We start from the raw sequence: 12,330 nt of genomic DNA on the forward strand, positions 1-12,330 counted from the left end.
TTATCCAGGAACAAGGCCTTCCTAAGTGGTCTCAGTCAAACTGAACACTTAAGGAAAGATCCTCCAAGAAACAGAGGAAGTGCATGGCAGCACAAGCATGAGGCTGATCCAGCTCCAGAGAGCGGCATGAATGACAGTTTGAAGACAAGGGATGCTATAGATCACAGTGACAGCAATAGCCCAGCACTGGGAGATGCCCAGAGGCTAAACTGGCTGTTGAGGCTGCAAAAGAAGTTTGCTTCCTGCTAGGATCCCCATTGGCTGGTGCAGTTTTTTTCAGCCCTGGCAGAGCAGGCTCTGCTGGTATATCTAGCGGCAGGGCTCCTGAACGGGCAGAGATAAGGACACGCACAGGTGGTCTGTCAGGACTGGAGAATGGATCTGAAGATGTTCCTAGTCTTCACTGCATTTCTGCTTCATGCTACCCTGGGCTTCCCTATTCAGGTGAGAGCAGTTCCATGCAACCTTGCTCCGTCTTCTAATTGACCTGTTCTTCCTGGAGTGAAGCTGTGGAGACCTATTTTGATAAATGTCCTGCGAGATTATATTAGCAAAATAATAATATATAAAGCCAATCTAATAATTTAGTCCCTTCCTTTGGCCTGATTTTGATGCTATTGTTTCTGCATTTATGGGCTATGCAAGAATAATGCCTTTTACCTATTGGTTTTGCAGGAGAGCTATGGAAACAGCACAACAAGTAAGTAGGATTTATACTGTATTTTAAAGAAAACTGTTAATTCTTGACTGTGTAGCAACACTTTGTTGGTGTGTGAGTGACTTGGCATTAGAGCATGTGAAAGCACTGACTTTCAGGCCTTTTGAATAAGGCCATGTTTCCTAATTTGTTATTGGGCTGAGTGCAGATGTGTTTTCACACAGATGTGCTTTCACAGAGATGTGCTTTACACATACTTTTGGGGTATGGTTTGTTAGGCTAATTTAGATGTGCTTTCACAGGCTTGAAAATAAAATTTTAATAAGACATTTTGATACCTTTCCATTAAGTTGAGTGTTACAAAAAGACTTCTATTCATTTGCCTCCTTGCCTGCCTTGGTGCAGCAGTCAGAGAAAGGGATGTCAGGCATCAGAGAAAGCTTTGCTTTGTGCTGGGATAGAAAACAAATAGTACAGGCTTAGCTGAGCAGCTTTTGTCAACTCACAAAATAGAAGGAGGTCATTGCAGATCTCCAGAGAAAGTCAATGGAAATAAATCTGTAGATAGATTTTAACTACAGCAAGAAACTGCCAGGTTCAGGGTGATGTGTTGTGAGAGGAAGAGGCCTTGGAAAAATTTGCTTGACATAGTCAGAGCAAGTAAGTGGCTAATGAAAACTGACCTGTTCTTCTTTTGAGCTATCATTTATGGCATGGAAGCAAAGGGATGTTGTAAAATTACTGCTCAGTATATTTGGAACTGGCCGAGGGACATACTTGCTCGAGTTCAAAGTAGTCAGTTGCTGGGACTCAAAGTTGCAGGGTTACTGGGACAAATGCATACAATGAGTTTTAATTTACCATTCTTACTGCTTCTTGTGCCTTTTTAGACATCTTTCAGTATTTACAGTGCAGGGAAAATGTGAACTGTATAATTTTGAAAGCTGTGTCACACCAGATGTTCATTTGATCAAGGACATGGCAGACGCCTTCTGTGATGTCTCATTTGGGTTTTAAAAAGGGGTTGCAGGCTTTATGTGCCTAGGAATCTGGAGCCTAATTTCCACTGACTTTGACTAGTCAATTCATCCAGTGCCTCTTGGGTGCATGAATTCTGAATCCAGTCAACCCACCTCAAAAATGAGCTTCCCTGCAGAATTTTTTTAGATGCCATGGACCTCTCTGATGCAACTTGTAGGAACTGATTGAACTTTTCTATAATAAACCACTATCATTACAGTGGACTTCCATTGCCGTGTAACTGAAGTAGCAACCTGGGAAGGCAAACTGAAGCCTTTTTGACTCAATAAAAGCAATCCTGTTGCAGGTTCTAGGTAGATTCTGAGTAGGAGGAAGACCCCTCAGTACATTTGGGCAACAATCACTGTGAAAATGGAAAGATGCTGCAAGGTGTGACAGAGTTTGGCACATCTTCTATTGAAAAAAACACGGTCAAAAAGATAAAGAACATGGATAGGCTTGGAAATAAGAACTATCTGCATAAGTATTCTCTGTGTCACTGTTGGATAGGAAAAAAAATAATGGCTTTATATTTTGTCAAGGAAGAGTGCAATTATTGGTAAACTGGAAGAGGTTGCCAGAAAGGCTTGCAGCATATCCATCATACTTAAGAACAGGTCAAACAAACTGTGGTCAGGAATAACTTAGATAAAACTGTTTCTGCCTTAGGGAAAGCAGACAAACTGGATGACCTCTGGAGGTCCTTGCAATTTCTAAACTTTTATGATATTATAACCTTGAAGTTTCTGCTCAGAAATTTATATATCATATCAGATTTTCACTTCCATGTTTGTATGTAGAAACTGACATTTGGTAGAAATCAAAAGACGTCACACTAGAAAGACACCTTAGGACTCAGAATGGTTCTAAGCTGCTGTCAGGTATATACTGAAACTGAGATTATTTGCCCCATGCTAAATTATAGCCTTCATCCCATTTTATAACTTTACTCTTTGACACTGTGAAACCAGAGGGGATTGTTGAGCTGGTTAGCTTGCACCTGTTGCAGTGAAATCTAGGGATAAAGCATATTTTTGTCCCTAGTTTCATTTGTCATTTTCCACACTGAAGCTGATGAAATGCTTTGCTGATTCTTAGATGGTAAATGACCAGGATTCTGTCCCTTAGCATGATCTACTAGGTGTTTTCATAGCTGTTTGTCTAAACATCAATTTAATTTCTGTGCCTATGCATTGGTTAGTGCACCCCATTCCCCTCCAAGCAAAGGGACCTGCCAAAGGCATTCCCATGGCTGAGGAGGCCCGTGCTATTGAACACTGTTAAATTGCATTCAGAATCTAATTTGCCCCTTTTGCTTATCTTTTTCTTCCTTGCCCTTTGCAGCAACAGAACCTACTGAGGTAAGGACAGCTAAATCAGCTCTTTTGATCACTTTGGGGCTCAGCATTGTGGAAAGTGAGGTCAAGACTCATATACTCCACCCGTATCTCCATCTGTGCAAGAAAGTCTTCTCAGATCAACAGTGTAACAGAGTGAGCAGTTTCCATCCCTATTCCATTTATTCCTCCACAATGCCCAGATATAGCCCACATCCCAGGAAGCTTTTGCCTCCTCTGGGGTCATAGAGAAAACTCAAACTCACTTTTTGTTTATACAAGGCAAGGGAAGTATGGCAATCTGTTTTGCTACAGACATGACCCACACAGCTGGGTACCAACCCCACAGTTCCCAAAAGCAGTATGTACCATGGCCTTTCACCGCTGTGTTGTGAGGTGATACTGGGAGGACTACATTGGTGATTTCATCAACCTTGCACTCCTAATATCAGGGACATAAATAAAGCTGGAAGATCTGAAACTTACTCCACACTTCAAATTACATTTCCCAAGTCTCCTATGCTGATTCCCTTTATGATATACGTATTTGCCAAGATATCAAAGAATAATATCTAGCACACCCTGGTACTTCTTTACACATGGCATAGTGTATAAAAGCTCAAGACTGCACTGGTGAAAGATATTTTCAGTGGTAGCCTGGACACTTTTGATCCTTTGCATGTTATATTATTTAATATTTATGTTATAATATAAAATGTGAGATAATACTAATGCATCATTCTTGCAGGTTACTACACAAGAGGATATATATGGTATGTATTATTCCATGTATATGTAAGTATTTGATAGGATATACTGATTATTAGCTATCCAGTTACTCCAGAAAATAACACATGGTTAACACAAATTAATCTTAAGGAAGAAATTTTAAATGAATGTACTTACCATAACACTTCATGCAAAGCAGAGTCTCTTGGTTTTGACCAATTGCTTGGCCTTGCTAAAAACCTCAGATGTCACTTTTTCTAAAAATAGCTCTGCTTAGATAATGTCCTGACTTAAGTCACTTCCAAAGGTTACAGAAAGTGCAGAGGCCATGTGCTTGTGCTTTTTATTGATGTCAAGACTTACTGCATAATGCTCAGAGTTGGCTGATTCTGCTTGTAAGGCCTAGGAGTGTCCCTGATGCTGGGCTTCACTGGGGACATCAGTCCAACCCATGGAATAGGAATGCAGTTCCGATTTCATTGATTTAAAGGGTTTTTCAAGAGGTCAGCAAGTCCAGCAGCAAGCAGCAGGACTGCTCTCCATCCTTTTTTGCTCCTGGTGTCTTATGTTGGGGATTTGAGTATGAACTGTGCATGCAGAAGGAAAACTGTGCTGTCTGAGTGCACAGAGGGAGCCATGCAGCCAGCTGGCCACTTGAGCAGGACAATACAGACTTACAAGAGCCAAAGGTCCAGGCCTTAAATCGCGATGGCTGGGGGCGGGGGGGGGGGGGGGGAAGGGAGAGAGGGAAAGATTGAAAGAGAATGGCTCTTTGGGACTGGATTAATGCCAAAATAAGCACAGCTGGGAGGTTCACAAGGTTGTGTCACCGAGCAAATATCTACATGACTGAACACCACGCCAGTCCCTAATAGGCTCTGTAAGTTATACGTATATCACTGTAATTGGGACCCGATCTAATTGAGCTCCTGGAAACTCATCAGATTAGAAATCAGAATTCATATTTTCCCTGGGAATGAGAAAGTAATAGTTTTGTATTTTTGTGCAGAATCTCCATCGCCTACAGAGACTGACTACGAAGATGAAGTTATTTTTAACAGAATTCTGAAAATTAACAAAGGTGATGCCACCAAAGCTGTGCTTATAATGGGTCTCTCTGTTGCTTTTTGGGAGTGATGTGGGAGGCACAATATTTTACCACAATCTGTGCAAATATTTTTCCCATCTTACACACCATCATGTAATAGACACCCAGAGACAGGCCAATGGGACTAGTGTGTGGACTGCTGAAGCCCCATGGCATCTCAAATCTATAGTGTAAGTACTGAACATGGTACCAGGTGTGGAGGCAACAGAACTATCCAGACAGCTTCTTCAGCTTTAGCTCTTGACATCTTTGTCATTCTTTGGACATAAAAAGAGAACTTGGATATTTGGATGCTTTATTATTTAACTGCCTTTTCCTTGAATGCAAGCATCACTTGCATTCAGTCATCATATGGCTTTGTAGTACAGACTTCTAGATAAGCTATGGTAAGTTTCATGCTCCCTGCTCCAGACTTCCTGCTCCTTGATTCTTCCAAACATTCCCCATTCTATCAGCTTGTCTTTCTCACATTTTCCCCTTCAGCAGTCATTCAAGAAGCTTTACTACTGTCTGTAGAAATGGACACCAAACATCCCTACAGTTTTCTCTAGACCTCACTCACTTCTCTTTTTGGTTTGCTTGTCCTCCTGGGTTTCCTTATTGGTACCTCCTGCCTTTGCCCAGCACCCTTCTTGGGCAGATATTTGGTGCCATTCATTCAGTGTCACATGATGAATGATAAAATAGTACCAAAGTACAGCATCCCTCTCACTATTGCAACTGCTTTCAGTCATTCCTTGTCTTGTCTCAACCTCACCCAACAGAGTTGGAGCTTCCACTTCTCCTCTTAGCTAAGGACACAGCAGCAAAGGTAGGGAAGCAGATAATGTCCATCTAGCCCAATAGTCTGTTTCTCATGCTAGCCAGGAGCAGATGCTTAGGGAAAAATAGAAAAGGAAGAAGAGTAGAGAGCTACACTTTTCCAAGTGTGCTTCGCAAGCGTCCAGCAATCTTTGGCTTAGATACTTCTACCCTTTCTCTCTCACCACAGACAGCTCTCAGTACTTGCAAGAAGGTGACATAGTTCCACAAAGGAGACGCAGTGCCATCAACTGTCGCTATTGCAATTGGCCCCAGTCCAGTGATGGGATTGTTCGTGTTCCCTATGTCTTGGATCCTACTTATGGTGGGTGTAAACTCTGATAATTTTTTTTTAAAATGGATTTTATGCAATAAGCTTCAGGTAGAAATGTACTTCTAGTGGCCACACAAACAGTTGATTAAATCAGTTCTAAGGATTTACTTGTGCTGTGCAGGCACAGATGAATTGTATATTACAAAGACCTGAACAGAAAAAAGAAAAGAGATCAAATTTCCTTGAGAATTTTGCATCCATAATGTTTTGGAGACAAGAATGATCATTCCCTCTAATGGTACCTGCCAGAATAACTGCCTTTATAAGGTTCATGCCTATTGTGCTGTGGTTTCAATGGCCTACTTTTCATTAACAAAATAGCTTCCCATAGCTGGCTCCAAGTGTCCAATCAGAAGATACATCAACAATCATCACTATAATTTAAAACAAGTAGTTGAGAAAAAAAGGCTCCCACCTGAATCCATTTGGACAAATATCTGGATAAAGAGGATCTTGTGCCAGGCTATTAATATATTAAAAGAAATCCATTACTGAGCAAAAAGCAAGAAAGATCTTAGCTAATGTTTCTGTCCCTCATTTACCCTGTTTTTGAGCACATGTGAGATTTTAATGGCACCTGCCATTGTCCTGTTTTTAACCCCCAAATTAACCCTTTCTTCTCCAGAGGAGAGCCATATAAAGGGGATTCATGAAGCCATGGCAGAATTTGAAACATTGACTTGTGTTAATTTTGTGAAGCGCAAGACAGAACGTGACTACCTCAGCATTAGATCTGCCGATGGGTGAGTTGAATAATAAATAGACAAATTATTTCTACGTTGTTTTTCAATTCTTCACTACACTCGTTCTGTGTGACCTTAGAGAGGAAAGAAGAACAGATTTAGAAAAGAAACTTTATGTTCTATCACAGTGCCAAGGTATCCTCCTTGGATACCTTGCTAGTGCAAGGACTCAGCAGTTACATCAGGCACTCACCAAAGACACTGAAGTGATGTAGATCATGGGAAAGCACCATTAAGGGCGAAAGAATATCTAAGCTTATGTTTTGTGGGTGGTATAATGCACACTTGAGCACAACATCTAACAGATTACTGTAGGTCTTATTTGCACAGGCAAAAACAATTTCAGCTTATGAAATAAACAGTTCTCTGAACAGTTGGCTGTCAAGGTCAGAATTAGAGCCTATGAGATAATTAATTGTTCAACACCCATTAGCTTGAAAGTGCTATTCATCTTAGCTCCAGCTCTGATATAGTGTTCAGTATTTTGGAAAAAAATTGTTATTTCTAGGGAGTTAAAGTCACTGTGTACAGAAAGCCAAAACGCAGGAGCCTCCATGCTAATGAAGGTCTTCCAGGAAGCTTTAGTGATGATCATACTGCTGCTTGTTTTCTATGCCATGGTCAGTTTTGCCCGTCTGTAGACTCTGACTATCACAGTGGACAGGAAGGAATCCTTCCCCTCCCATAAGACGTGTGTGAAGCAAGGTTCTCTGTACTGTCCTTTTGCCTGCCTGACAATAAAAATCCCATAAATCTGTTCGTGTTCGATGCCTCTCTCAGCTGCTGGTCCAACTATGGGAAAGTAGGAGGTGGACAGACTGTCTCTGTGATGAAAGGAGGCTGCATGTGGAAAGGAATAATTCAACATGAACTGAACCATGCTCTGGGCTTTTTGCATGAACATTCTCGAAGTGACAGGGATAAACATGTAAAGATCATGTGGGAGTACATCAGTCCGGGTAAGTACCTTTGAACTCCTCAGTGTATAAAGTGGTGTAGATACATCCTACTGTTCTCAGCTCTTCCTTCTTCCCTGAAGGGAGTACAGAGGAAGCAGACTCTAAGTACAATATAATATATTACAGCTGACAGACCAGACTTCAAGAAATTTGAAAACTCCAATAACCTGGGTCTTCCATATGACTACTCCTCAGTAATGCACTACGGCCCGTAAGTAGCAGCATGACATTGCTTTTGTTGGAACTCAAATCTTACATTAGCATTAGTTTCTATAATAACTCTCTCCTAACTACCAGTTTCCCCATTTCCCTTTCTGAGAAAAACACTAAGTCAGTTCAGACAAGCCACTCCCTAAGATTAATTCATTATCCTTTAGCTTTCCATTAAGGAGCCATTCACAGCTGGGCTTGGGAGCAAAGGAGGGCATCTTGAGACTGACTCTGTGTACTGATGGACATCTTAACCAAACCTATTTGAACAGCACTGTTAGTCACAACAACAACTTGTGTACAATTCTTATTCTCCCTCCAAAGCATGCCATTAAATCCCGAAAGAAGTAATTGTACTTAAAGAACATAATTTTTCTTTTTTTTTTTTTTTTTTCTTCAGGTACACATTCACTAATACCACTGGGAAAGCAACTATTGTACCAGTTCCTGATGGATCAGTACATATTGGACAGAGGCAGGGACTGAGCAACTTGGACGTGGCCAAAATCAACAAACTTTACAACTGCAGTAAGTATCTCAAAGCCACGCTTTCATCGTCTACTCAGATCCTTCAGAGAGGTGTTTGGGCACACTGCAGAGGCAGCAGTTTCTCATCAAAGACTGTGAGACTATTCTCCTAAATTCATGGTACCCATTAGGGTGACTCTGGAAGAGAATGCAAAGGTGAAGTTGGAGGCACATTGTGATTAGCGAGAAAATGCTTTCTGCTTCCAAATTAAATCAAGCACATTCACTATTGGCATAAGTGGCTGCTGTGCAACCAACCTAACTGCATATCACTTTGTATACTTCACAGGAGTAATTTGGTTTCTTACAGCTCAGAAGACAACTATAAACCCCACAAAGAGCCAGATATCTCTGTTCCTCATTGCAGCTTGTATTTAAGACCTGAGCCAAACCAAAACAGTTGTAGGCTCCTCCAAACTGGAACAGTTTCATGATGTCTTGTCCAGTTTTTGAATATTTAAGCTGTCATTCTAGATTTGTATGTATTTTTAACTCTTTAATTTTAACCTCTGCTAGAAGAAATTCTCCCATACAATCAGAGAAATTTATTCAGTCAAAGGGAAAAAACATGATGAATCAAGTATTACCCCTTACACAGAGGAAAGCCCAAGTCCTCCTCCTCAGCTTAGAATTTAAGCATTGCAGAGACATCATATTTGCACTTGAGTCTTCTGACATCACTTGACTTCCCCATCTCAGTGGAAAGGAAAACGATGTCACCGATTGCAGTGAGTTGAAACCTCTCACACTCTCTAAAGAGGTGAGAAAGAGAGCCCTTGCTAAACTATGGAGCTAATCAATAAAAGCTAGTGCTTTTTCCAAGCACTGCTTTACTTTCCATTTTGATACAGACACTTATGCATTATGTGAAAATTAGGACAATATGATTCTTCATTTTAATCAAGACGTACCAGTACTCTGAAACGAATGCTGGCAGATCAGAAAATTGAGACCTGTCCATTCTGAAGAGGTTGTAACTGTAAATGAGTGCAAGCTTCTGCAAGCCTGGTGCTGAAGCAAACATTGTTTCTTTCTCAGGTCGCTGCAGCACTATTCTCGATGCAGCGTTTGGGTCACTGAGATCTGCCAACCACCCAAGAAATTACTCAGATAACACCAACTGTGTCTGGCTCATCCGAACCCGATCCAGAAAGGTAATCACAAGTTAATAGTAGTCCTGGAATATGGCTGAACTGACTTCTTTCTATGCTAAGCTTTTTGCGCTTTTTCTGCATACCAGTTGCCAGATAAGATCTTTTCCATGAGAGAGATTTCAGACTAGTCTCTGCTTCTTCGTCATGTCCTTAAGCCAGGTATGGGCAAAGACAACTGCAGAGTTGCGATTTTGAAAAACCTCCATATGCTGGGCTTCTGGTTTGCAAAATCAAGACAAAGCAGTCTGAGCATGGGAGCATTCAGTCACAGGCCCATTAGATCTGAACCCTGCAGCTTCAGGGGATGAGAGGCAAGGCTGGGCAAGCAGTTCCAGTTCGGGCTTGGCTACAGCTTAGATTCTGTCTATTTTAAAGGATACTCCACGAAAGAAGTCAGACACATGTATATTAAAGGCTGGTTTTTCTCTTCCCTTCTAGATTTCTCTGCACTTTGAAGCCTTTGAGTTGCAGACAACCAGAGGCTGTCAGGGTGATTATGTTAAAGTTTATGATGGATCCAGCAAGTCTTCTGCAGTTCTAATGGACAAGACCTGTGGATCAAGAATACCCTATGATGTAGTTGCTTCGAGTAATCTTATGCTTGTAGAGTTCATCACAGATGGTGCTGTTACAGCTTCTGGTTTCCAAGCCACCTTTACTTCTGGTAGGTCTGAGAACAAGGAAAATGTCAAAGAAAAACAATCTGTGTCAAATCAACCTTCCTCTTCACAGAGGAAAAACATTGTTTGAGGAACTACTCTCTACAAGAGCCATCATTTCCTACCTGGCTTTTGATGTAATGGATCAGTCCTGCACTGATATCATTTATTCATTCAGGCAGATGGGGCCATGCTCAGGACAAGTGGTGTTAGCCAGGTGATTCACTGTTTGCCTTGCCTCTCAGATATATGCCATTACAAAGCATGTGCCATTAAGGGTAACATCAAATTAATGTTATTACTAGTGTTACTAGCACAGTAGAAAGAGAATAAATCATAATGCAGTATTTAAATATATTGCTCCTCTGAAAAAGATGCAGTTTTTAATCACACAGTTCAGAGGGTGAGACAGATCTATGGTGAACCAGGTCACCCAGCCCCATGGCAAGGAGAGGCAGTATTTACATGGTCAGGATCCTTGGAATGTATGCACCTAAAACACATTTTCTTCAGTCCCATTTAATTAAGAACTAAGGCCACAACTATACAATTAAGTTACCAGAGGCTTCCAAGTTAACATGTATCAGTTGGAATAAAGAAATGCCTGTGTGCATATCTGTAGCCTACAGCAACTGTACAGTAGTGCAGCTTGCCTTAGTATGAAAGAAAGCTCAGCTATGTCATATGACTTTGCATTTGCCCTGGGATAAGAGCAAGCACACAGAGTTTGCATAAATCCACTGAAATGTAGTAACTTAATTGCACACCCAAACCAAAACAGTAATTTTGCATTGTGTCTGTGTAGTATCTATTTCTGTCCATTGTAGCTACAGAAGGAAAGAAGAATAAGAAAACTACCCATGCCACTTTGATGTGTCAACAACTATAAAACAATCCTAGCTGTCAGATAAAATGCGATTTAACATTTACATATTTTAGAGATACTACAGTTTGTTGAGAGAGCTCTGAAATCTAAATATTCTCTCATTTCACTTCCAGTGAGGACTGAAAGAAAACCTAGCATCCACAACTGACTTAATGAAGAAGAACCTATTCTGTGAATATTGAAATTATGTTTCCTACTTTGCTCCTATCCTGGCTTGGATCAGTGTGAAATTTAATTCTATTAAGAATCGAAGTTTTCATCTTCCTGAGAAAGTTTATTCCCCAAGCCATATAAATGTATGAATTCTATGCACCCGGCGTGTTCCTCCTTTTACCTGCACAGTTAAGTTATTACCTCTTTCTATTTAACAATTGAATAAAAAGCTTCATAAAAAAAGAGTTTCCATTTCTATTTTCCAGTAGTCCCTTCCAGCCATATACACTATCAATGTGGTCTTACTTCTTTCCATTTCTATTTTCCAGTAGTCTCTTACAGCCATACACACTATCATTGTGGTCTTACTTCTTAGCCCCCTTTATTCAGCCACAGGGGTGTCTCTTAACTATACCACTGACATTATCATAGGTTTATTTAGTTGGCTGAAGAGACCAGCTCCAAACTTTACAAATTCATTTTATGGTCTTCACGGTCTTGAGCATGAAAAGATCTTAGATACAGACTCTTTTCCCAGTCTAACATTCAAGTTTCCAAAAATGACATGTCCCTTAACAATCTGTTATATCCTTACATTGCAAGAAATAAGGACAAGACAAAACTGTTGCCAGGAAAGGACTGGCACTTCCTATTGCAGTTTTCCTTGTACAGTTCTGGTAGGCAGGGGACAGCTAATGGTGTGCTTTTTTATCCACAAGCCATTTTTAACCCACAGGTACGGTTAAGCCTATGGCAGGACAAGAGGTGGACTAGATAATGCTGCCAGAGTTCACGCACATCTTCAGTTCTTCAGGGAAGAAATTTTTTGCCAGGCAAGAAGCTAAACTCTCCTCTTCTAATCTCATAAGGAGGACAGAGAGCTGTAAGAGTGGCAGAGCTCCTGGAGAGTTCATTTCATAGCTTTGCCTGCAATCACACTTTTAAAATGACATCCTCTTGACCAAGACAAGCCTGTAACAGATCTGAGAACAAAATAGGCTGCTATTTCACTCTTGTAGCATAGACAGATAGTTAATCATATGACTAACCT

General features: G+C 40.8%; 1 protein-coding gene across 1 annotated transcript; it reads left to right on the forward strand.

Annotated features, from left to right (window-relative positions):
- The first annotated feature begins 375 nt into the window (after positions 1 to 375).
- LOC104020398 (astacin-like metalloendopeptidase) lies at positions 376 to 11,274 on the forward strand. The gene is made up of 13 exons (XM_009473829.2): positions 376 to 444; positions 676 to 700; positions 3,023 to 3,039; positions 3,764 to 3,788; positions 4,754 to 4,825; positions 5,844 to 5,978; positions 6,613 to 6,730; positions 7,511 to 7,689; positions 7,816 to 7,900; positions 8,300 to 8,427; positions 9,466 to 9,581; positions 10,020 to 10,245; positions 11,240 to 11,274. The coding sequence occupies exons 1-13, from the start codon at positions 376 to 378 to the stop codon at positions 11,272 to 11,274; spliced, it is 1,230 nt and encodes a 409-aa protein (XP_009472104.1).
- The last annotated feature ends 1,056 nt before the right edge of the window (positions 11,275 to 12,330 follow it).

The sequence above is a fragment of the Nipponia nippon genome, unplaced genomic scaffold, assembly GCF_047370975.1.
Source record: "Nipponia nippon isolate SJK-2023a ecotype South Korea unplaced genomic scaffold, ASM4737097v1 scaffold_10, whole genome shotgun sequence".
NCBI classification, from domain to species: Eukaryota; Metazoa; Chordata; class Aves; order Pelecaniformes; family Threskiornithidae; genus Nipponia; species Nipponia nippon.